The 26335-nt window shown below is 33.0% G+C and overlaps 1 protein-coding gene across 5 annotated transcripts in view; it reads left to right on the top strand.

Annotated features, from left to right (window-relative positions):
• Nucleotides 1–26335, top strand: part of LOC126882057 (A-kinase anchor protein 200-like) — a 640814-nt gene that overhangs the window by 206491 nt on the left and 407988 nt on the right. For 3 of the 5 annotated variants that reach the window (XM_050646875.1, XM_050646876.1, XM_050646879.1), the window contains one exon: nt 16582–16772. In XM_050646875.1, coding sequence (XP_050502832.1) covers nt 16608–16772 — 165 coding nt within the window. In that variant the 5' untranslated portion in view covers nt 16582–16607. Of the gene's footprint in view, nt 1–8786; nt 8963–11773; nt 11922–16581; nt 16773–26335 lie in introns of those variants that run through there. The other 2 variants (XM_050646878.1, XM_050646877.1) reach the window with 2 other exon arrangements.

Raw genomic sequence — 26335 nt, 5'->3', positions numbered from 1 at the left:
GGCGCCTAGACTATATTTCAGCGTTTTCAAAATTTAGCGAAAAATAGCCTAATTTTTGTTACCTGCTTTAATTCTTCTCTTATAATAAGATCTCCTCTTTAATTTTTCGTTGTTGGTAGTCCCCGAGACTAATTCTTTTGATCATGTTTAATTATTTTCCTATTAAGTATGTAGAATGTAGATATATCGTTCTTGTACCTTTTTTGTTTCGGATTATCATGTAGGTTTTTGTAGGCTTCCAATATGGTATTAATACTTGTCTTGTCCCTATTCTTTTCCTGCTGCATTTTATAAACTGCATATCCATAATTTCTAATTTGTGAATGACAGTGCTTTAGTTTTGTAATGATTCCATTATTAGAAATCAAATGATAAGAGAATAATTATAAAATATGAAATACCAACTATACTAAAATCACAATCACAAAGATGCACTAGAAATAAACAAACCGTAAAGGCACGTTGAATATTACAAGGAGCACTCCCAAATCACGATTTACAATGTACAATATACATTGTAATTTTATCAGAAAAATCATGATTTCCAAAGTTTATACATTGTAAAATTATGATTCGGGAGTGCTCCTCGTAACATTAAACGTGTCTTGGTTTGTTTATTTCTAGTCAAATTATTATTATCTCTAGCATCTTTATTGTGATTTTAGTATTTTGACGTTATAGATTACTCAATTAATTCTCGAAACTTGTTGGTTAGCCAGACTCTTAACGGAATATAAAGGTAACAACTGTGAATTGAATACTATTAATTCATACATCTCCGGTAACAGTAAAAGTTTTTTCTAATACCATTGTTACTGCCATGTCAATTACATCAAAAATATCGTGAGCGAATTTTACTAATTGTGCTTACTGTTTTTTAGTTGTTATAAACCGTTTTTATTAATGAGCACAAAATCGTCGAAACATTATACAGCTATAATTTAACGAGCATGCAAAAAAGTTCGTCTTGGAATTTGTGTAGGAAGATTGTTAAAATGTAGATATCAATCATAATATACCTGGATTCAAAAAAATTAGGCGACTCGATAATAGATAAGGTTCTGAAACTGTGTTCTTGTGGCATGTCGTAAGATAAATATTGTAGATCTGGATCCCGCGTATGAAAAAAAAATTGATTAATAGTAAGCTGAAAATTTGTTAATAGCTTAAGGTCTAGTCGGACAAACTTTGGCATACGGGAACACTGGAACAGGGAAGTTTTAATTGTGGAACAGGTTAAAAATTTGGAACGGTCAGACCACGAAAACGGCACATTTATTGTGTCCAACAGAACAGACTTAAACTCTCCGAACAAAGATTAAACTCATGCAAGAATCAGACTGCTATTTATCACCTGTCATAATTCCTGTCATTTGACATATTCTACATGTTCCACTCATTAAAACGCCCATTTGGTGATAAATAGTAGTCTGATTTTTGCATGAGAGTTTAATCTCTGTTCGGAGAGTTTAAGTCTGTTCTGTCGGACGAAATACATGTGCCGTTTTCGTGGTCTGACCGTTCCAAATTTTTAACCTGTTCCAGTGTTCCTATATATCAAAATTTGTCCGACTAGACACCCTTAAGTTATTAACAAATGTTCAGCTTGCTATTAATCAACTTTTTTTTCATACGCGGGATCCAGACTTATTGTGTTTGTATGGGATTAGCCACAGTTTATTGTATTGACAATAATTATTATCGTTACTACTATCTGTTTACAGCGTTCTCCGACGCCTTTCGACTCCTAACCGCCATTCTTCTCTGTTTAAACATAGACCTGGAGGGATTTCTCTTTCCTCTAGTTATTTTTCAATTCTCTCCCTCCAGCTTCTTCTTTTTTTTTGTGAATTTGATTGGCTGAGCCAATTAGCCAGACATACAAACAATTTTTTTTCAATCAGAGGAATTTTTTCTGTATTTCCAACTCTAAATATATGTACCGGGTGTCCCAATAAGAATGGCTCTCGGCCATATCTCAGGAACCGTTTATAGTAGAGCTTTGAAATAAAAAAAATTATAACAAAAGTTGCCTCAGGAAAAGCCTGGAAATTATTTTCATAATTGTGGGACCACCGCTAGAGGGCTAATTGAATATCAAAAATTAAAAAATCTAAATTTTACAAAATTTTCCTAATGAAGGGGCACTGGAAATCCGATTATTGTATTCTTCATCAAATTCTGCGCATATTTGATTTAACAAGTTTAACTCTACCTTTTCAAATAAGAGGTGGGGGTGAGTGGGAACCTTGTTATGAAAAAATGGCTGTAAGTCCGGTTCTGCTAAATCAAATTTTGAAAACTTGGTCTTGTTGAAGACAGATCTTTTTCGTCAATGTAAAAGTTATGATTTCGAACCAACTTACTGAGTAATATGCCAGCTAGAAGGCGTTATTTAATTTTTTTCAGAAATCTAGTGTTCCTTGGAAAATATTAAATACAAACATGCATTTTTAATACCATATTACAAAATTAGACAAAATTAGCAACAGAATAGCGAAAACCGCATGTTAATACCTTTTTTCTATCTCGAGATATCTTACAAAACGTGTAAATTTAAAAACATAACTGTTACTGTCACCGGTAAACGAAATTCATTAAAAGTAGTGTGCTGTGGAAACAACAAAGAAACATTTTCCAGCTGTCAACGTATATTAGGTCTTTTCAACGCTTCTCATTTGTTTCGAGCCTCGTTCATATCTCGTATATTAATATTATACACGGATTATACGGCATATGACAGAGGCTCGAAACAAATGAGAAGCGTTGAAAAGCCCTATTACAAAGAAATAAAAACAACTATTTAGTGATGACATAAACGTTCAAATTTTTGCCCATCATTTTCGTTGCAAACATTTACTCTTTCAAGAGTAGATTGAACAGCAGTCTCAATTTCTGCTCTCGATATGCTTTGAATGGCGTTTAGTATTCTCTGGATAATGTATTCTAGAGTAGTGTATGATGGGCAACAATTTGAATATTTAGGTCGTCACTAAGTAGGTCTTTTTGTTTTGTGTTATATTTAATTTTAATAGTATTGTTTCTCTTTACATTGTTGTTTTAATTAATTATATTTTTATACGTTGACATCTGGAAAATGTTATTTTGTTTTTTTCCACAGCACACTACTTTTCATTAACTTAGTTTACCGGTGATAGTAACAGTTATGTATAAAATTTACACGTTTCTCAAGATATCTTGAGATAGAAAAAGGGTATCGACATGCGGTTTTCGCTATTCTATTGCTAATTTAATCTAATTTTATAAAGTATGATTAAAAATGCATACTTGTATTTAATATTTTCCAAAGAAAACTAGATTTCTGAAAAAAATTAAATAACGCCTCCCAGCTGGCTTATTACTTATTAGGATGGTTCAAAATTATCACGCTTACATTGAAGAAAAAGATCTGTCTTCAACAAGACCCAGTTTTCAAAATTTGATTTAGCAGAACCGGACTTACAGCCATTTTTTCATAACAAGGTTCCCACTCACCCCCACCTCTTATTTGCAAAGGTAGAGTTAAACTTGTTAAATCAAATATGTGCAGAATTTGATGAAGAATACAATAATCGGATTTCCAGTGCCCCTTCATTAGGAAAATTTTGTAAAATTTAGATTTTTTTATTTTTGATATTCAATTACGCCCTCTAACGGTGGACCCATAATTATGAAAATAATTTCCAGGCTTTTCCTGAGGCAACTTTTGTTATAAAATTTTTTATTTCAAAGCTCTACTATAAACGGTTCCTGAGATATGGCCGAGAGCCATTCTTATTGGGACACCCGGTACATAAGATACTAACATAACTACTATCTAAATAAATAAACTATTTTGGATGTAAATATGTTTTGTGTATATATTTATTTTTTTTGTATATATTTTTTTATTATATTTTAATTTGTTTTTTTTTTCTTTTTTAATTGTTTTTTTTTCTACGCTAAGACATAAACCCGATTCAACTTCTCGGAGGTTTACATCTTAGTTTTTTTTCTCTTTTTTTTTCTTGTTTTTTTTTTCAATTATGATATACAACAATTACTTAAATCTACAGGGTTAAAAAATAGCAACAAGTCAAACATGTTTGTTTGTTTTAACAAACATGCCTGTTTTGTTTTAACAAAATTACTTAAATACAGGGTTAATTATATTGCTACAATTTATATTTACAGTTTTTGATATGTTCGTAAATTGTTTTTAATGTATTAATATCTTCAGAAAAAATCAAATTGTTTAGGTAGCCGGGAAGTGGAATTTTTAAAATATTAAGATTATCATAAAAGTTTATATTTACTGATTTATGGGAACATTCGAGGAGAATATGTAGTAGATCACCTTCTTTTCCACACTCACAGGTGACTCGGTGAGACCCAAACTGAACATATGAAGGGGAGTAAGAGCGTAATTACATCTCAATCTATTTATAACTCTTATGGAATGGCGATTTGATACAGAATTAAACCATCTTTTTATGGGAATTTCAGGCTGAATTTGTTTGTAATTACTTCCAGTTCTCGTGTTTCCATAATACGTTTGCCAGTTTTCTTTTTGATGTCGTTTACTAATATCAATATCCGAAATGGGTAATAAGTTCAGGGGAGTTTCTTCGCCTATTTCTAGGGCGGATTTGGCAAGCTTCTTCTTGGCCTTCTTCTTTTCCTTCTACCTTGTGTCTATGCCAAAACCTGTTTAGGGATCCTATCATCTGGCTTTTTCTGTACATGGCCGTACCATATTAATTGTTTTGTTTTTATGTCTTCAATTATTGTATGTCTGACTACCATCATTTCTTGTATTCTCTCATTTCGTATGCGATCTCTTCTTGATTTGCCTGCTGCTCTTCCCTAGAAGTGCATTTCTGTTACTAGTAGCATTTTCTGTGTTCTTTGTTTCAGTGGCCAAACTTCACTGCCATATATGTAATTACACTTTTAAGTATGGTATTGTATATGAGCTGCTTGTTCGCTTTAGATATTGTTTGGTCCCAGCTTTTCTACCCTGTATTTTTCTGTCTTTTATAGCAGCATCGAGTGTTCCATCTCGAGTTATCTTCATGCCCAGGTATTCATCACAGTGTTTAATTTCTACCCCATCGTCTAATGTAATGGACTGTTTTGTCCCTCCAATACACATGCTTCAGTTTTCTTAATGTTGACTTCGAGACCTCATTTGTTATATTCTTCTATTAGCTTCCGCGTCATGTAACTCAAGTCGTCATGATCCTGAGCAATCAGAATTTGGTCATCAGCTAATCATGAAGTGTATAGTGTTGTCTCGTCATTGAGAGAGATTCCCATGCCATTACATTTCTCTTCCACAGTTTGAGTGCTTCTTCCAGATAAATATTAAAACCGGTAGGCGAAATAGAGCAACCCTGCTCCAATCCTTTCGTGACCTTAAATCCTTCGACATCCTTGATGCAGTTTTAATTTTTACAGTCGTTCCATTATACAGACTTTGGACTGTTTTGATAAGATCATGTTTAATGTTGGTTTGCTGTAGGGTAGACCATAGTAGCTGAGGGGCACACTGTCATTGTGCCAACAGCACTTGTTACATTTTTACCCAAAAAAATTTGATGTTTCTATTTCCACTCCAGAAATCGTTTTCAAAAATCGTTGTCCAACAACACCTACAAGAAGGGACTCAAGGATGACAAAAATATCATATGAGGCCCTTAGAACACACGGGGTATAAGTGCCAAATTTTGAGAAAACTATTTTCAAAGTTCTAGACAGATTTAAAAAATCTATCTTGGTAGGTACTACTTACCATATTTTCAATGACATGTCATTTTTGATCATTTTATTGTTAGTTTATGTAGGTAGTTTGAAGCCACCATGTTTTTCTATGTGTTTGGGAGCCCATTTTTGTATTTAAAACCTAATTTTCTAAAATTGTCACTTATACTATACTCCTTGTGTTCTAATTGCCTCATATATAAAGGTCTTGTCAGAATAATTAAAAAGGATAGCAGACAAGTACAACATCACAACAACATTTAAAACAACCAACACACTCTGATATATCCTGTCCAAAACCAAACCCAACATACGATACTTACTTAGAGGTCAAAGAACTGCATCTACAATTTCTATTTGGGAGAAACTGCAAGATCACTAAATATGAGAATAAACAAGCATGAAACATACAACAATAACAGAGACTTCGAGAAATTCCAGATATGTAAACATGCCTGAGATAACGAGCAAAGAGTATAATGGAAAGATGCATCAATAATCATGAAGGAAACAGACATGATATATCTTTGTGGTTTCTCTGCTCTTCTCTTCCTCCTATGTGTTTCTGCTCTACTAGTGCCTTCACCTCCGTTCTTTGACCTTTATAGATGGCCATATTTTCTTTTGTGCACTATAACCATCATTGCTCCATTTCTTTTGAAAAGCGTTTCCAGTGTTATCCTATTTTTAAGTCTTCTTACAAGTGCATGTTTCATTCCTTATTGTATTACGTACAATAATTATTAAGATTTTTGCGTCTTTTATTGACATATATATTTCAGAAAAGCTTCTTCCTTTTCTTTACATTTTTCCTTCATTTAATTCTTATTAGAAAAAGTACATACCACACATGACTAAAATAAACCAATATTCTTACTTATACACACACCGGCAAAATTAGCCGAACACCTTAAAAATGGGACATGTTTGATGTCTCGAATTTCCTAAACCAGTGGTCCTATTTGAGTGATTCTTTTAGTATGTTATAGCCTTATCATTTAAGAATATCGTTATGATAATATTGTTGCTAGACAGGTAAATATCATTTTATACCGGGTGTACCAATCATACTGTGTTTTTTTCTTAAAGTTTGGAACACCCTGTGGAATATTCTAGCATATGTAAAATATTGAAATTAAAACTCGGTTGTAGAGTTAGGCTTTCTTAACATTTTCCTTTTTGATTCATTTAATTATGTGGGATAATAGAAGAGTTATGTGCGTTAACATCTATCCACGTTTTTCATCAATAAATCCTCATAGTAGGGGAGGAAAGTATGCTAAATTTACAGTTACTCGAGCGTTATGGGGACCTATTGGATTATGAAGAGTACGTGCTAAAAGCAGAAAAAGGTTAAGTTAAGTTTTCCATATAGTGGGAGACTTTTCATTTTTTTAATTTAATTTTCCATTTGAAACAATCGTTTTTTTCGGGTCTAGGACGTTTCATCGCCGCCGTTTCGATGCCGCCAGTTCGATGCCGATGCCGGCCGATTCATCGCCAGTCAATTAATCGCTATCTGATATATTTCCGAATTTTCGACAGTTACAATTATTAGTTATTTTTAGTATTAATTAGGAGTTCTAGGAATTGCGAGATATGACGGCGATGAAATGGACTGGCGATGAACCGGCGGCATCGAAACGGCCGGCGTTGAACCGGCGGCATCGAAACGTCCCATTCCGTTTTTTTCCGATTATAGCGCGATCTATCCATAATTCGAAAAAATGTGTCGAATAGAAGTTGCTTATTTTTACGTAAAGAATCCAAATCTGCTCAAAAAATTGGGGGCTTGTACCCTTTAAATGTACGTATACCATATATTGGTTCTTAACACCGTGGAATTCATTAAGGGGGGACCGAAAAAAATCTATTCTTAGAAAAACTCAAAATCGTCAGATTAAGATAAGGTAAGTTAAGTACATGCAAAATAGTGTATATTTGAAAAATCTGACGATTTGAGCGGGGCGTAAAAAAATGGGTGAGTCACAAATTTTCACAAAAAAAGCGAATATTTCGCTAAATAAACGTCAGATCGAAAAACTAAAAAATACGTGGGGGTTTCAATATTTTTCAAAAATCTATTGAATAATACTAAACACGTCACCCCACGGAGAGGGGTAGGGGGTAAATTAAAAATTTTAAATACGATATTTCGCGAAATGAACACCAGATCGTAAAACTGCAAAATACAAGTATTCAGTATTTTTCAAAAATCTATCGAATGGCACCAAACACGTCCCCCCACAGACGTGGGGTGGGGGGTTACTTTAAAATCTTAAGTAGGAGCCCCCAATTTTTATTGCAGATTTGGATTCTTGACGTAAAGCTAAGCAACTTTTATTCGCAACATTTTTTCCAATTATGGATAGATGGCGCTATAATCGGAAAAAACGAGTGGTAGAGATAGAAAATTAAATTAAAAAGTGGAGAGTCCCATACTTTATGGAAAACTTAACTTAACTTTTTTGGTTTTAGCACCCACTCTTCACAATCCAATAGATCCCCATAACGCTCGAGTAACTGCAAATTTAGCATACTTTCCTCCCCTACTATGAGAATTTATTGATCTAAAACATGGCTAGTTGTTAAAGCCCATAACTTTTTCATTTTCCAACATAAGCAAATGAATCAAAAAAGAAAATGTTAAGAAAGCCTAAGGCTATAATTGGGTTTTAATTCCAATATTTTATATATGCTAGAATATTCCACAGGGTGTTCCAAACTTTAAGAAAAAAACACAGTATGATTGTTACACCCGGTATAAAATGATATTTACCTGTCTAGCAACAATATTATTACACCGATATTCTTAAATAATAAGGCTATAACATACTAAAAGAATCACTCAATCAACTGTCTCAAATTCGAGACATCAAACATGTCCCATTTTTAAGGTGTTCGGCTAATTTTGCCGGTGTGTGTATATTTTTTTCTATAAATACCTATTATGACAAAATTGAATTTTACATTCTTGTATTTATGTTATGAGCTAAAAAGCGATAACTATGAATCATTGCATTGCTGATATGTGTAATCATCAAACCTCACACTTGAGTCAATATTTTTTCAAATAACCGTTTAGTGCACGTATTGAATACTACTTCGCTAGTTTTATTGTTAAATGTTTATTGCCTTGTGCTTGTGATATTAGTGGCTTTTAACAATTATTCCTTTAAAAAATTGTGTGGTATTGTTCTTCCAGATTGTAAAACTTTAGGTATGTTCTTAAACAAAGCTTACATTTTTATGAGTCAAGAACTTGACATGCTTTCTAGTGACTTAAATTTATAGCTTTAAACTGAGCTGGAGAATTTAACAGATTTTCCTTTAAATCATTAAATTTTATGTTCATACATAAATTTTTTTATTATTATTTTATTTGTTATAATGAATATAGTTTTTAGTATATCCAGTTGCAAAATATTATTTAGATAGTAAGTTAGTTTCTTATCATAATAACATGTATGTAAGCACTATGGGCCTAGTAGGCGAATGGGGTCGTGGTATCTTCTTTAACTTAATTGCTCCATCTTGACCTCGGTCTTCCTCTTCGCCTTTTGCCTGATTTGCCTATGGAACCATTCTTTGAACATGGCCCAATCATCAAAGCCTTGTTCCTTAATTACTGGTTATATGTTACGCGTAACCACCATAATGGTTATTGGATTTATTGATGAAAAACGTGGATAGGTGTTAACGCACATAACTCTTCTATTATCCCACATAATTAAATGAATCAAAAAGGAAAATGTTAAGAAAGCCTAACTCTACAACCGAGTTTTAATTTCAATATTTTATATATGCTAGAATATTCCACAGGGTGTTCCAAACTTTAAGAAAAAAACACAGTATGATTGGTACACCCGGTATAAAATGATATTTACCTGTCTAGCAACAATATTATCATAACGATATTCTTAAATGATAAGGCTATAACATACTAAAAGAATCACTCAAATAGGACCACTGGTTTAGGAAATTCGAGACATCAAACATGTCCCATTTTTAAGGTGTTCGGCTAATTTTGCCGGTGTGTGTATAAGTAAGAATATTGGTTTATTTTAGTCATGTGTGGTATGTACTTTTTCTAATAAGAATTAAATGAAGGAAAAATGTAAAGAAAAGGAAGAAGCTTTTCTGAAATATATATGTCAATAAAAGACGCAAAAATCTTAATAATTATTGTACGTAATACAATAAGGAATGAAACATGCACTTGTAAGAAGACTTAAAAATAGGATAACACTGGAAACGCTTTTCAAAAGAAATGGAGCAATGATGGTTATAGTGCAGAAAAGAAAATATGGCCATCTATAAAGGTCAAAGAACGGAGGTGAAGGCACTAGTAGAGCAGAAACACATAGGAGGAAGAGAAGAGCAGAGAAACCACAAAGATATATCATGTCTGTTTCCTTCATGATTATTGATGCATCTTTCCATTATACTCTTTGCTCGTTATCTCAGGCATGTTTACATATCTGGAATTTCTCGAAGTCTCTGTTATTGTTGTATGTTTCATGCTTGTTTATTCTCATATTTAGTGATCTTGCAGTTTCTCCCAAATAGAAATTGTAGATGCAGTTCTTTGACCTCTAAGTAAGTATCGTATGTTGGGTTTGGTTTTGGACAGGATATATCAGAGTGTGTTGGTTGTTTTAAATGTTGTTGTGATGTTGTACTTGTCTGCTATCCTTTTTAATTATTCTGACAAGACCTTTATATATGAGGCAATTAGAACACAAGGAGTATAGTATAAGTGACAATTTTAGAAAATTAGGTTTTAAATACAAAAATGGGCTCCCAAACACATAGAAAAACATGGTGGCTTCAAACTACCTACATAAACTAACAATAAAATGATCAAAAATGACATGTCATTGAAAATATGGTAAGTAGTACCTACCAAGATAGATTTTTTAAATCTGTCTAGAACTTTGAAAATAGTTTTCTCAAAATTTGGCACTTATACCCCGTGTGTTCTAAGGGCCTCATATGATATTTTTGTCATCCTTGAGTCCCTTCTTGTAGGTGTTGTTGGACAACGATTTTTGAAAACGATTTCTGGAGTGGAAATAGAAACATCAAATTTTTTTGGGTAAAAATGTAACAAGTGCTGTTGGCACAATGACAGTGTGCCCCTCAGCTACTATGGTCTACCCTACAGCAAACCAACATTAAACATGATCTTATCAAAACAGTCCAAGTCTGTATAATGGAACGACTGTAAAAATTAAAACTGCATCAAGGATGTCGAAGGATTTAAGGTCACGAAAGGATTGGAGCAGGGTTGCTCTATTTCGCCTACCGGTTTTAATATTTATCTGGAAGAAGCACTCAAACTGTGGAAGAGAAATGTAATGGCATGGGAATCTCTCTCAATGACGAGACAACACTATACACTTCATGATTAGCTGATGACCAAATTCTGATTGCTCAGGATCATGACGACTTGAGTTACATGACGCGGAAGCTAATAGAAGAATATAACAAATGAGGTCTCGAAGTCAACATTAAGAAAACTGAAGCATGTGTATTGGAGGGACAAAACAGTCCATTACATTAGACGATGGGGTAGAAATTAAACACTGTGATGAATACCTGGGCATGAAGATAACTCGAGATGGAACACTCGATGCTGCTATAAAAGACAGAAAAATACAGGGTAGAAAAGCTGGGACCAAACAATATCTAAAGCGAACAAGCAGCTCATATACAATACCATACTTAAAAGTGTAATTACATATATGGCAGTGAAGTTTGGCCACTGAAACAAAGAACAGAGAAAATGCTACTAGTAACAGAAATGCACTTCTAGGGAAAAGCAGCAGGCAAATCAAGAAGAGATCGCATACGAAATGAGAGAATACAAGAAATGATGGTAGTCAGACATACAATAATTGAAGACATAAAAACAAAACAATTAATATGGTACGGCCATGTACAGAAAAAGCCAGATGATAGGATCCCTAAACAGGTTTTGCTGATATGTGTAATCATCAAACCTCACACTTGAGTCAATATTTTTTCAAATAACCGTTTAGTGCACGTATTGAATACTACTTCGCTAGTTTTATTGTTAAATGTTTATTGCCTTGTGCTTGTGATATTAGTGGCTTTTAACAATTATTCCTTTAAAAAATTGTGTGGTATTGTTCTTCCAGATTGTAAAACTTTAGGTATGTTCTTAAACAAAGCTTACATTGTTATGAGTCAAGAACTGGACATGCTTTCTAGTGACTTAAATTTATAGCTTTAAACTGAGCTGGAGAATTTAACAGATTTTCCTTTAAATCATTAAATTTTATGTTCATACATAAATTTTTTTATTATTATTTTATTTGTTATAATGAATATAGTTTTTTGTATATCCAGTTGCAAAATATTATTCAGATAGTAAGTTAGTTTCTTATCATAATAACATGTATGTAAGCACTATGGGCCTAGTAGGCGAATGGGGTCGTGGTATCTTCTTTAACTTAATTGCTCCATCTTGACCTCGGTCTTCCTCTTCGCCTTTTGCCTGATTTGCCTATGGAACCATTCTTTGAACATGGCCCAATCATCAAAGCCTTGCTCCTTAATTACTGGTTATATGTTACGCGTAACCACCATAATGGTGGTTACGCGTAACATGGGAGAAGAATACATCTTGATCGGCATTATTACGGCCTTGTAGATTAGAGTATAGAGTGCGGTTGCCGGACATAAATATTATCTGTAGTTCTTCTGGATAGTTAGGTGCTGCACAGTGCACAGTCCGGTTCTCTTGTAAGACAGTTCCTAAGTATTCAAATCTGTCAATTTCCTCGAATTTCTGTTGTGTTCCTTTTGTTGTTGTCATTGTTATTTATTGCCCCAGAACGAATTGCTTAAATGTCCATTCCATATACATACTTTGGTTTTGCTTCATTAATATATAAGCTTGTTCAATTGAAACATCTTTGGCCACGTTAGCCTTGGAAACAATAATTGTAATCACTCAACAGACATTCTGAAATGTTAGTTATGTTTGTACACTGATCAGTTTATATTCCTACCATTTGTATTTGACTGCTATTTCAAGTATAGTGACTTCAAAATGGCGTTTGTTGTTAATAATCCGTCCAAATATAATCAGCGTGCGGTCATACAAATTTCAACCTTCTGCGGGCAAGGTCATGTTAACATGTTTTCCAACAATGAAGAACCCTTGCTCATGCAGTTTACGGAACCTAGGGTGCATATAAACGAAAACCTGTAAAATGAAACTTTAATTTAAACAATGTTAATCAAGCAATGCGACCAAAACGTCCAGAAAAGCTGGTCATTCTTCTACATAACAATGCTCGGTCTTATGTCGCCGAAGAAGTGAAAAAATCTACAACGAAAGAAATACAGTAGACTCCCTCTATAACGAGAACTGAAATGGCGGACTAATTACCTCGTTATAAGCGGATCTCGTTATATCAGACAACAATAATATTCAAATATTTTGATGCCTCTTAGGTAGTTTATTAGGTGTCGATGGTCGACCTGAACAATGAGACTTCGCAATCGCAAATTGTAAATTTCCTACATTATTCAATATCTATCGACAGATAAACAGAAATAAGTTTATTACGGGCGGTGGAGTTTATTACAGCACTGGCCTCGATAATAAATGCCGTAAAATAATTATTCGACCTACAGCCACAAGAATTCTTTAAACAGAATATGCATTGGTTGGTGAAACAATGGATATGTGCCTTAAATATAGTAGTAATTATCGGAGCACACTAGTTCGCTCCCAAGGTCAAAAACCCTTTTAATTACATACTAGTTCGCTCCGAAAACCATAACCTAGTTCGCTCCCATTGTTAAGCTGATTAAGTATTTATCTATTATAGGTCTGGATCCCGCGTATTAAAAAAAAAGTTGATTAATAGCAAGCTGAAAATTTGTTAATAGCTTAAGGGTGTCTAGTCGAATAAACTTTGACATATGGGAACACTGGAACAGGGGCAGTTTTAATTGTGGAACAGGTTAAAAATTTGGAACGGTTACACCACGAAAACGGCACATTTATTTTGTCCGACAGAACAGACTTAAACTCTCCGAACAGAGATTAAACTCTCATGCAAAAATCAGACTGCTATTTATCACCTGTCATAATTCCTGTTATTTGACATATTCTACATGTTCCACTCATTAAAACACTCATTTGGTGATAAATAGCAGTCTGATTTTTGCATGAGAGTTTAATCTATGTTCGAAGAGTTTAAGTCTGTTCTGTCGGACAAAATACACGTGCCGTTTTCGTGGTCTGGTCGTTCCAAATTTTTAACCTGTTCCACAATTAAAACTTCCCCTGTTCCAGTGTTCCCATATATCAAAGTTTGTCCGACTAGACACCCTTAAGCTATTAACAAATTTTCAGCTTGCTATTAATCAATTTTTTTTCATACGCGGGATCCAGACCTATTAAGTTCTAGGAAAATTAATATCGGCAAAATTGGTACTGTGGCTTTTGTATTTTATATAGAAATTGTATAAAATATTGGTTGTTACATATTTATATAGACAGTGGAATTAGATTATTTAAATTTGGCCCAATAAATGACCGTTTTGGAGTGTAATTTTCTGCGTTACGACGAATTTGTTTGAAAATTTCGTTTTAGGTTCTGCTTACCCTTTACTTCAAAGTTGGACTTGTGCCGTTGGTTGCTTTTACTTGGGGGGTGAAAGCCACCAAGGGTCTCATGGGTGTGAAAAAATACTTTTGAAATTAGTCCAAAAGTGGATAAATTGACTAATTTTAAGCAACTTTTGTTTTTAGAGAGTTTTTTTTAACTAAGTTAATACTTTTCGAGTTATTAGCGAGTAAAAATATTTATTTTATATCCCTAAACAATAAACCGTTCAGCTCACTGTCAACAAGTTTAAGAATCAAAACGCAAACTGTTATCATAAAATTTCAGGTGACTACTAATTACCAATCTTTTCAAACAAATAAATATCACTTGCAATTTCTTATACGTAAAAACCCGATCAAATATTGAACAAGGGAATATGAGCTCTAACGTCATAATTCTTTAGTGATAATATGGTTATAATTTTAATATAATTTTAAGTAAGAAGTAGTTTTATATTTAGGTAAATACAAGTTTGAGATATATTTATTAAAAATTTTATTAATAAAATGTATTAAAGTATGTACCTGCTTTATGAAGGAAACATTGTCTATATACGACGACCCTGGCTATCAATTATTATTCATTGTGTACCCAGTAAAGGCATTTTTGAACTATCTTTTCAAAGAAATATATTGCCGGGGCGAATTTACCTATGCCCCTTTTCTGTAGGGTATTAAAATCTGGCCGCCGCGCGCCGGTGCGAACTAGTATATGCCAGTAATTATGCCTAGTACTTACAATCCTTTGGTAGCTGACCGCTCTTTGAGTTTCGTGACTGCTTCTATCAGTTATATTTTGCTTCTAGCCAAGATTACCAAGTCGTCTGCAAATGCTAAGCTTTGATGTTTTTTGCGTTAGATCAGACCTGTTCTACCGCAAATCTAATCTATTAATATTTGCTTCTTTTCTTATCTAATTATTATGCTGAACATTCTAGATAATAGTGGTTCACCTTGTCCCACTCTTTCTTTGACCTCACAGCTTTTTATTAAACTATTGTTTATCGTGACTTTATTTACTGTTCTTTGGAGAGTTAATTTTATTATTATAATAATCTTTGGACATACGTCCACCTCTTGCAATGCTGTCATTTCTATTGGCTCGATCGAAAGTCTATTTAAAATCAATGAAAAGAACAATCGTCTTTATTTTTTTCATAATTACATTAAAAAAATCCTAGTCAAAACTAAATATAATTACTGTTCTGCTAAAGATGACAAGAATAAAAAATAATTAAGTAACATAATATACAGTAGACTCGCGATTATCCGAGCCCATCGGTTAACCGAGGCAAAAGTCATGACTGGTGAGTTACAACTTTCAACCAGGAATGAAGCTTACGCAAAAATCAATCAAATATTTTTTTAAACAGTAATATTGATAAAGTAAATGTTTTTATCTTTTATAGACAGTAAAAGTTATTAGTTTTGTGATTAAAATATCCACAGTTATGCTTTTTCTCATGAGGATCTTTCAGTGCGTCACAGTTTTTCGATTTGTTTCTAACACATTAAATTGCATATGACGAAAAAAAAACGCACGTCGGTGATTATATTTCGTCGGTGACATTTATTCTAGTTGTCAATAGATGGCGCTATAATCGAAAAAAATTATTTAGGAATTACATATATTATAATATATCTACGAATATAATCTGTTCAATTTATAAGACTATACAAATAAAAGAAAATACCATTTTATAAATGCAATATTTAATTTAATTTTATAAACACAATTGATTTGTTTTTATGCCAAGTTGCAAATAAAATGTGACAACTGTCAGATTTAACTAAAATGTCATGTCACTAAAATGTATATTATCACGGACTTACTTTTTCTATCATTTGTGACGCACTGAAAAATGCTCATGAAAAGAAGCATATGGTTGTTTACGTGTTTTTCTATCAACATAACCAATCTCAGTGTTAACCAAGTTTTTCCATGCCGGGGTAGTCACGGTCCCAGATACCTCGGATAATCGCGAGTCTACTTTATTATAAAAGTAGAAAAAAGTATGAAACTGTGCGTGAAGTACTTTTTGCGAACTTACGCGATGTATAGCACTCGTTCCGCTGTCGCTCGTGCTCTAAACATCGCGTGCGTTCTCAAAAAGCATACTTCACGAACTGTTTCATAAATAACTATTTTTTTTTCTAAAAACCTAACAAATGTATTATTGTTTCAGTAATTAGTAAGTAATTGTCATACAAAATGGGTGCGAAGCAGTCAAAAAGGTCAGTAGATATTACAAATACCCCAACAAAAGGAGAAGTTGAAGCTGTAGGTGAGGGAGAAGGACGAGTAGTTAAAATTGGTGATGCAGATATTAAAGCCACAACGAACGGCGCAGTTCCACATACAGATTTAGAAATAGGGGTAAGTGCATATTGTTATGCTCTACTTTATCTATTTATTTAGATTGATTAGCAAATTCTTAATTTAATTGATTATTCAATTATTTTATTTACTGCCTATGTAAAAACAAAACTAAATTCAAATTAAATTTTCCAATCAATTTTATGCTCAGGGCTAATTTTGTATTTGATACAATACCTGTGATCTGTGGCTTCTAGTATTTCTAGTTGTTTACTTCTTCCAGGGTGGAAACAGGGAAATTGAAAACACTCAAAATCATATAAATGTAATCTATTGTTTTTATCAAATAAGCCGTGTACATATGATTCAAAAATTACTAAAATTTAACTTTGTTGCAACAATTTTTCACTTAATAAATTAAACCTGATATCTCCTTGTTTTGACAAAAAAAAAATTATTTAATTAATTTATTATTTACTCATACTAATAAATTTTACTTTTCTTCTTTTGAATTGATTTCTCAAATATGAAATGACTAACTGCGTTAAAAAAAATGTTCAATAAACAAATAAACAAATATGGTTTTGATATAAACAAATCTTCTCAATTCCGACAAATGATTTGACTAACCTTTTTGTGTTTCTTCACTCCCTCGTTTTCTGGATTGCGCCGTCCTTGATTCTCCCAACACGTACTCTCTGGATGTTGCGAAAAAGTCCCTCTCGTCCAAACTGCTTCCAAGAAAAACACACAGGACTTGCTCGAATTCTATTACTCAGTTTCCTTGCTCGATGTCTTGTGCACAAAAGGATAATAATCAGCTACTCGTTCTAGACAAAACAAAGGAATCTCCCTCGGACCAGGAAAAATAACTCTTCAACCGGTCGACAATTTGGTTTCAACTTGATTCTGCTCGCAAAGGCTGATCACACCACTCTACACTTATTACTCACTTTTTAAAAACTCGACTGCCTTCTATCGATGTTCATTACACAGTACCCCTTATTTCTCTCTCAAATCCAGACTCCAACATTCATTATCCCTACTCCCGATATTTTCCATCCCATCAACAATAACCTCTCTCAAACCATTTATTTCTTGAGAAACCAAATATTCTTCCACATAACTTTTCCAATTTGTCAAATTTCAAGAAATATCGACAATTTGGTTTCAACTTGATTCTGCTCGCAAAGGCTGATCACACCACTCTACACTTATTACTCACTTTTTAAAAACTCGACTGCCTTCTATCGATGTTCATTACACAGTACCCCTTATTTCTCTCTCAAATCCAGACTCCAACATTCATTATCCCTACTCCCGATATTTTCCATCCCATCAACAATAACCTCTCTCAAACCATTTATTTCTTGAGAAACCAAATATTCTTCCACATAACTTTTCCAATTTGTCAAATTTCAAGAAATATCATAATTAGTTCTTTTCTACTTTCTACTTTTACATCTAAAAACTAATACAATTTGTTTACCAAATTAAAACCCTTCCCGGAAAGATCTTAAAAACGTCATTGTTCCCGTCAACGCTCTGTCCACTTTCTAATCACCGAATTGTTTGTTAATGTCCCGTCCATTTCGTCGAATCATTATCACTAATCGTTTTCATTTTTCCGAAACACGTGTTTAATAGCAAAATTAAATTCTATACAATTTTGGTCATATACAGGGTGATGAAAAACTATGGTCTTATGGTCTATTGATATAAATTTCATTTTTTTGAATTTCTTTAAAAAAAAACAATTCTACAACAATATATTATGCACTTATAATATTTTTGTAGAATTATATTCTTATGCTTTTGTCTTGAATTGCGAATCTCTTTTTTCTTATTTAAGTGCCGTCTCCCAATGAGAGGTTGGATATCATCATCACTATCTTTACTCTATCTACCACTACCACTGCTCTGAAGAGTTCTATTGAACTTCATTTAAACCAGTCCCTTAATTTTTTCAATCATGACACTCTCCTTCTTCCTATACTCCTTCCTCTTCTTATCTTTCCTGTATTATCAGTCTTAGCATTTTATATCGCTGTCCCCTCAATACGTGTCCCGTATATTGTAACTTTCTTATTTTTATTGTGTTGATTATTTCTTAATCTTTGCCCATTTCTCGCAATACTTCTGTGTTAGTTCTCTTCTGTGTGCATGCTATTCTAAACATCCTTAAGTAGAAGTAGAACAACATTTCAAATGACTGTAGCTATCTCCACTCCCGGCGCTGGGGTATAAGGTGCTTCCTGTAAAACTAGCATAGAGGCGCCCTTAAGTTTTATAAAGTAGTCGGGGTGAAATATTTTATGGTTTTCACGAATTTTCTGCAACAATATTTTTCAAAGAATCGCGAACTATAGGTTCTGCTTCTTAGGTTTCTTTGTTTTAATAAATCGTTATATTTTATGGTTATATTTTATATGCAAGCGAAATAGACCCATCCGGAATTGAATCGTTTATTTCAGAAAGGGGTCAAGTCGCAAAAACCTGCTTTTGAGAAAAACAAAAAAAACGTGTTTACATTCAACAAAAATTTTATTTATATAAAATAAAAATTCTCACTAATAACCTGTAGTGTTTGTCAAAAAGTATTGTATTTTTCAAAAATTTATCTTGTTAATTTGTTTAAGAAAAAAATAAATAATTTTTTGCACTTGGCCCCTTTCTGAAATAAAGTTGGTGGTTACACAATTTTTAAGCAAGGAGTCATGCGTTGCATGGCCCCTTTCTGCACTAAACGCTAATTTCTCTGCGCTGCCAAAGCAACACTATGGCAGCAATTGATTCCTTTCTGCAACAAAAGCTGTATTTACGTTTAAAATAAAAAATTTCACCAAAAACTCATTTTGTCAAAATTAGTCACTTGACCCCTTTCTGAAATAAACGATTCAATTATAAAAGTGTTCTTGATGTGTTTGTTTGTTTTTTTATTCAATAAAATTACTAGCGAATATACAGATAAACTTTGCTTGAAATGAAGTTTAGGTATTTATGAAACTTAAGATACCAAGGTTAGTTAATTTTTTTTTAAATATTTTTGTGAATAGGAATATTCAATTTAGAGACAGTATTTATGGTACCGTGTATTATATCGTTCCAAACAAGTTCACATTAATAACACATTTCCGAGGAACAAAACTGCAACAATTCGCATGAATTACTTAGTTGTTTACAGTCTATGCATCATAATTTCTCAGAAAAAATATTTTTTGTAGCATTTACATTAAATGTATTTGTTCAGTTATTGATGTTAATTGTTTCGTCGAGGTATTTTTGCAGATTAGATAAAAATGCCATAAAGACGTGATTTTTATATATAATGTAACGAACATTGTTTGATTTGAGACGGTTGGAATGTTACATATAGCATAGCCGATAGCCAGTTAAATAATGTTTTGTTTAATATTCAAGGTTGGCTACTCAAAAGAGTCCACCCTAATATTTGGCAACGATCATTTGATTTTCTGAAAATGCTGGAACAGGTCGATTTTTATTCCAAAGGAGTCGTCTTTTAACGATCTAGAAATCTGTCACATTACCGGTATGCGCGCCAATGGTAAATATAAAATTCTTAATTGAAAATTCTTAATGTCGAAAAGTGTCCAATAATTATGTCTTAAAACCCACCAAATTCCATTTGCATATCTCAACCGGTTTTAATTAAAGCAATAAATCGTCAGTTTGTAAGAAAAATTTCAACACTCCCTGTCTCGGAGACGAAGCATTTGTGGACATAGGTTTATAAAGCAAAGTGTCATTATTTGTTCATCCAGAATTACCCCTTAAAGTTTGCCTTACCTACTTATTTAAAAACACCATGTATTGATGAAAACATGGCTAGTTGTTAAAGTTTCAAACTTTTTTATGATCCAACATAAAGGAATGAATCAAAAACTGAATGAAGGAATTGGGTTTTAATTTCAGTATTTTATAAATGCTAGAATATTCTACAGGGTGATGGCAACTTTAAGAAAAAAACACAGTTTAATTGGTACACCCGGTATATATAGAACATATTAATTAAAAAATTACTTAAATCGGACAACAGATTTAGGAAATTCGAGACCTCAAAAATGACGTCTATAGATTATTGTTAATGACCGCTTTAGAATAAAAATGGACCTATTTCAACATTTTCACAAAATCCAATGAATATTGTGAAATATCAGTGCGGATTCTTTTGAGTGGCAATCCTTCCATGTGTAGTTATTAAACTTTTTGGTGTAATCCAATTTAATATATTATATCTTGGAAGATAGCTTCAACAAAACATTACTATTCATTTTTTTCTTCCATTTTCCCACTGTATATGTATATGACGTCAATTTTAAATTTTCTAGACTCCGAATACTTGGAGATTATTTTAAAAATGATTCGTTTATCTTTTGAGGTTTTTTTAATACATAGTTCATATTATAAAGGGTTTTTATCTCCACCTACAGTTTCAGTTTTCGGTTCTCTTTTATATTTTAACTTTAGTATGTCTGGGTCTTTTGATAAGATTTTTAACTTAAATGTGGACACACATAAATACTCAAACATGAGTTGAGTATATTATTTCGTATTTGTAAAACATTTCCTTTACAAACAACATCTTTCTTTCTGATATTATTATTATTATTCATATTTATTTAACAGTTTGTTGTTCATGCCTCACTTTAGCAGCAGTAAATACCTAAAATCGCCCATTATACTGAAAAAACATCCGGATGAATACACGTGTAGAACGTGTTGTATACATTTTTTAATTACTTCGGCAGCCGGCGCGTTCAAAAACATTTGTAAACGTCTCATATTACCTGCAAAGATAAAGAAAAACATTATTTAATATCATTATTGCACGCTCCGTTGGCTTTCGTGGATATCCAAGTTCGCTCTAAAGAACAACGACTCTGTTATCATTGTTAACTTTAACTTTCTTTGAAGGGATTTATTATTACATAATATATTGATGGAATTGGCGGTTACGGTTTTTCATTTCCACCCAATATAGTCAATGTGACATGTTTCCCCAAAAACCGTTTTTTCAGGGTAAAGATCATTTTTTTAAAACAACTATTTTTGCGTGATAACCAGTTGTACACATAAAAAGAATGTTATGGCCTAATTAATTACCCCTTAGACAATAATGATCCTTTCCAAGATCTATTTGTTTGTCGAGAATTGAGTCTGAAGACGATTTATTTCCAAAATTTCGAGTAACTCGTAATTTTTTTATTGTGAGTGATTATTGTAAAATTTCATAATGTAGTAAAACCTCCGTTAACCGAAACATCGTTTAACCGAAATGGATGACAGTTCAATAATTTCATGAAGTATGAAGTAAATTAAAAACTGCAATAAAATTAAGGAAAATGAAGATGTTTAGAGTGTTTCTTTTAAGAAATCTTCTATTTTCTTTTTGGTTTTTCTTTGACAACGATGTTTTACAGCTCTATCTCTCCAATACTATGTAATTTGATACAAGAAGAATACAAAAAACAATGTTATTTTTAACCGAAATTCTTGTTATCCGAAACGCCCCCCCCCCCCGAATTATTTTATTATTGTTGAATTATCTAGGAGTGTTAGGCGTTCGCAGCAGAAGTATTCTAAAGGGTCGTTTAAACACAGCGATAAATCAAACAACTTATCAAGGTCAATCGAGTTGTTGCAACTTATCACTGTGTGTAAACGGTGCATCGCACAACTTATCAAAGTTGGAGTTGGGTTGAAGGTGGTATCGCATTGAATCGCAGCGTCTAAACAGCGTTTCAACTTGTCATCACAACTAGTTGCTGTGACTTATCGTTGTGTTTAAACGACGCTTAATGGTACATTGTATTCGGGGTTTGTAGGCTTTGGTAGAATGGTTAAGTGCTATGTTTGCTCTGTACTTTTGTACTGTGCAGAAGTGTGGACGCTAACCATGAATAGAATTGAAGCATTGGAAATGTGGATTCATAGACGCATGTTGAAGATACTTTGGACAGCAAAAAAAACTAATGAAGTACTAAAGAGGGTCAACAAAGATAGAGAACTACCAAAGACTGTTAAACACCGGAAAATATCTTATCTGGGACATATAGTGAGGGGGAAATCGATATAAAATATTACAACTGATCCTTTAAAAGCAAAATACAGGGCCGTAGGGGTGTAGGAAGAAAACAGGTTTCTTGTTAAAAAAAAACATTCGTGAATGGACTCAGATATCAAATGCAGGACAATTATTCCATATTGCAGAAGATCGAGAAGCCTTCGCAATGGTGATTGCCAACGTCGGATAATTCTGATATGGTACGTGAAGAAGGCTTTGGTATCTGTTATGAATACGTACATATTTACGACCAAAGTTAATTGAATGTTTTTGAATTTCCATAGCCGATTTATGCCGGTAATGTGACCCGTATGCGCGTCAATGGTGAATATAAAATTCTTATGTCCAGTGGCACCAACAAATAAACGATTGATTTTTTAATTTGGATTGCCCGTTTATTTTAAAATGTAATAATTGTCAAAAAACTGTCAATTAAAAACAGAAATTTTGACGATTCTCCCGAAAAAGATTAAAGTTTTTACCAAATATAATAACAGAACACTTTTCTTTTCTTTCGAAAAAGGTTAAAATTTAATATTTTTTGGGAGAATCGTTAAAATTTCTGTTTTTAATTTGACAGTTTTTTGACAATTAGGTATATTTTAAAATAAGCGGACAATCCAAAACAATCGTTTATTTGTTGGTGCAACTAGACATTAATTGTATGTCAAAAATGTGCAATAACTACCTCTTAAAACCCACCAAATTTCATTTGCATATCTCAACCTACATATTTTAGAGCAATAAATAAATCGTCAGTTTGTAAGAAAAAATTGAACACCCCACCGCGTATTTCGGAAATGAAGCATTGCGGACATGCGTTTATAAATTAAACTGTCATTACTTTTTCATGCAGAATTACCACTCAAAATTTGTCATACTTATTTAAAAACACAGTTGTTAAAGTGCCTAACTTTTTTATTATCCAACATAAGCGAATGAATCAAAAAACAGAATGTTAAGAAAAACTGAGGTAGGTATATACCGTATGTACATACATACATACATACATACATACATACATACACACACCCAAACTTATATGGAATCATCTGATATTTCTTACTATTTCGTGCGAATTTAAAAAAACAAACACACGAAGTCAAACAATATTTATTTTAAAGCAATTTAATAACAATTAAATAAAACAATAAAGTATCTAACAAACAAATTGAAAGTAGTTGTTTTGAAGTCAATAGCATACAAAATTTCAATGTAAAACGAATAATGTTTAAATTGTTTTTATTTATTTTTTTTGTATTTTGTGGTAGTCACTGTTATCACCTCTAGTCCTTATGCAAGCTTCAGTTTGCGTGGGCACCCTCCTAATCAAATTATCAACATTTTGTTGTGGTAGGTTGCTCCATCCTTTAAGAGTAGCTTGTACTAGCCGTGCGGTGTTTTGTGGATTATCCCGGCGAGCTCTAATTTTTCTTTTAATCATATCCCACAAATACTCTACAGGATTAAGCTCGGGGTGAGCAAGCAGGCCACTCCAAACAAGCGATACCTTCTGCTTCAATGATGTCTGTAGTCACTCTAATGGTATGTAGAGGTCCATTATCATGCAATAAAATTTAATTTTCTCCTGTTGCACCTCTCCAGAGCCTGAGTGCAGGTTATCAACATACCTGTGAACAATTAAAGTTGATTGGATGAAAAATAAATCACAATTCCTCTCCAGAACATTACACTTCCCCTTGTATATTTGTAAACATATCTGACAGTTTTCGTTCTCTAAGTTTCGCTTGTCTTTCTCGACCTCTAAGTACACGATTTCATGGGTCATCTGATTTTACACAAATCCTGACTTTTTTTTGAAAATAGCACATTTTGTCAATTCCGAATGTTCCAGTTTTGGTGGTGAAGACACCAATTTAGGCGATCAATCTTGTGCTGCCTGGATAACTCGGAAATCCATAACTGTCTCCTGCTGTATACTTCCTGGTACGAACTCTTCTTCTTATAGTTTCAACTGAAACAGTTACACCAGTAGCTTCCAAAAGCTGCGTTTGGAGCTGCAGGTGAGAAATGGTTGGGTGTCTTCTAGCTGATTGGACAATTAAACGATCTTGGAGAGCCGTTATTACTTTTGGCGACTTTCCCCTGCTTTATTTTTGAGCTTTCCTAGTTCCTGTTACCTAGCATAGGTTTTGGAAAGAACTCCCTGTATTACGCCTAGCTTTACAGCTATGTCCCTCTGAGAAAACATTACTTTCTCCACAAGACCTTTCCTCGTTGTAAGTTCTATAACCCCACACCAGGCATATTTTCGTTTTTGGACGCAAAAGTTTATTTATTCTCGTTCAATTTGCAACTCTAGCAAATAACCTATACCGTACCGAGCTGTACTATCCGATTGTCTTATATATTTTTTGTTTATTTTCAATAAAAACCTTTATTCTTCGCAACAATAACAAGTTTTTTCAAAAGAAATAAATATTACTTTGAAATACATGATGATTCCATAAAGTTTGGGTGTGTATTGTGTACATACTTAATAAAATTACAATTTTTAATACATATCTGATATTGATTACATGTTTCTTCGTTAGTAGAATGGATATCCTAATTTTCGTTAGGAAAACACGTAGTGTCTATTTAAGCCAACTTAAGCGTCGAATTGCCGTGAGTGGCACATCAAGTTATTGAATTTCGAGGCTCTTCTCACATTTCACCGCTAGCTCGATCCTTCCAGGCAAAATCTTATTAAAGTTTTTTTCAGCTAACAAGACCGCTTTGCCATTAAATGCTGATAAGTTTGTTACTAGCGGAGCAGATAAGCGGCGATATATTTTACACTACCTTTATGAATAACATTTTACTGGTCTGTTGTTTCAATCAGCACTCCTCAACAAGTTATCGTTTATTGGTTTTAATATTTTTTTGCAATAGTACGAGTACGGAATATTTATTTAAACAGTGAATTTATTACATGTATTTTTTTTTTAATTTCTTCTGAGGTAGTAGGTTTACCCAATAATCAAAGTTATGCCTTTACAAGATCATATTATTTGAAAAATAAGGAGTATATACCATGTGTCATAATAAATGCAATCTTCTTTATTCACACTTTAAAAATTTGTTTAGTGTGTATGTATTTCTTAAAGACACACAATCATTGAAAAATAATTCATGCTAGGTATTTAAAAATATCTTTCTGTTAAACACTGTTATGGACAAAGTAGATCAAATTCAAACTTGTCATCAAATTACACTTCTGTGTATCGTTAAAAATTAATGGATGGTGGTGGGTTGTATTGGTGTTGTTTAATACATTATAAGCAAAAGTCTTATTTAAAACATGCCAATGGTTTTTGCAATCACAATCAATACAGTGTTTATGCCTGTTATTGTAGCATTGGCTGTTCAATAATTTTTATTCGATTGTTTCGTCTGTTATACAACCCTCGTCCTTTTTAGGGTGTAGTAGTTGTATATAAGTACATACCTATTTTTTTATAGTAGTGTAGTGAAGCGGTACTTCAAAGTAAAATGAATAATTTGGAGAAACGTAGAGTGTTGTCTCCAGAAGAAC

Source organism: Diabrotica virgifera, chromosome 3 (genome assembly GCF_917563875.1).
Source record: "Diabrotica virgifera virgifera chromosome 3, PGI_DIABVI_V3a".
NCBI classification, from domain to species: Eukaryota; Metazoa; Arthropoda; class Insecta; order Coleoptera; family Chrysomelidae; genus Diabrotica; species Diabrotica virgifera.
This window is presented reverse-complemented; position numbering and strand designations above follow the sequence as displayed.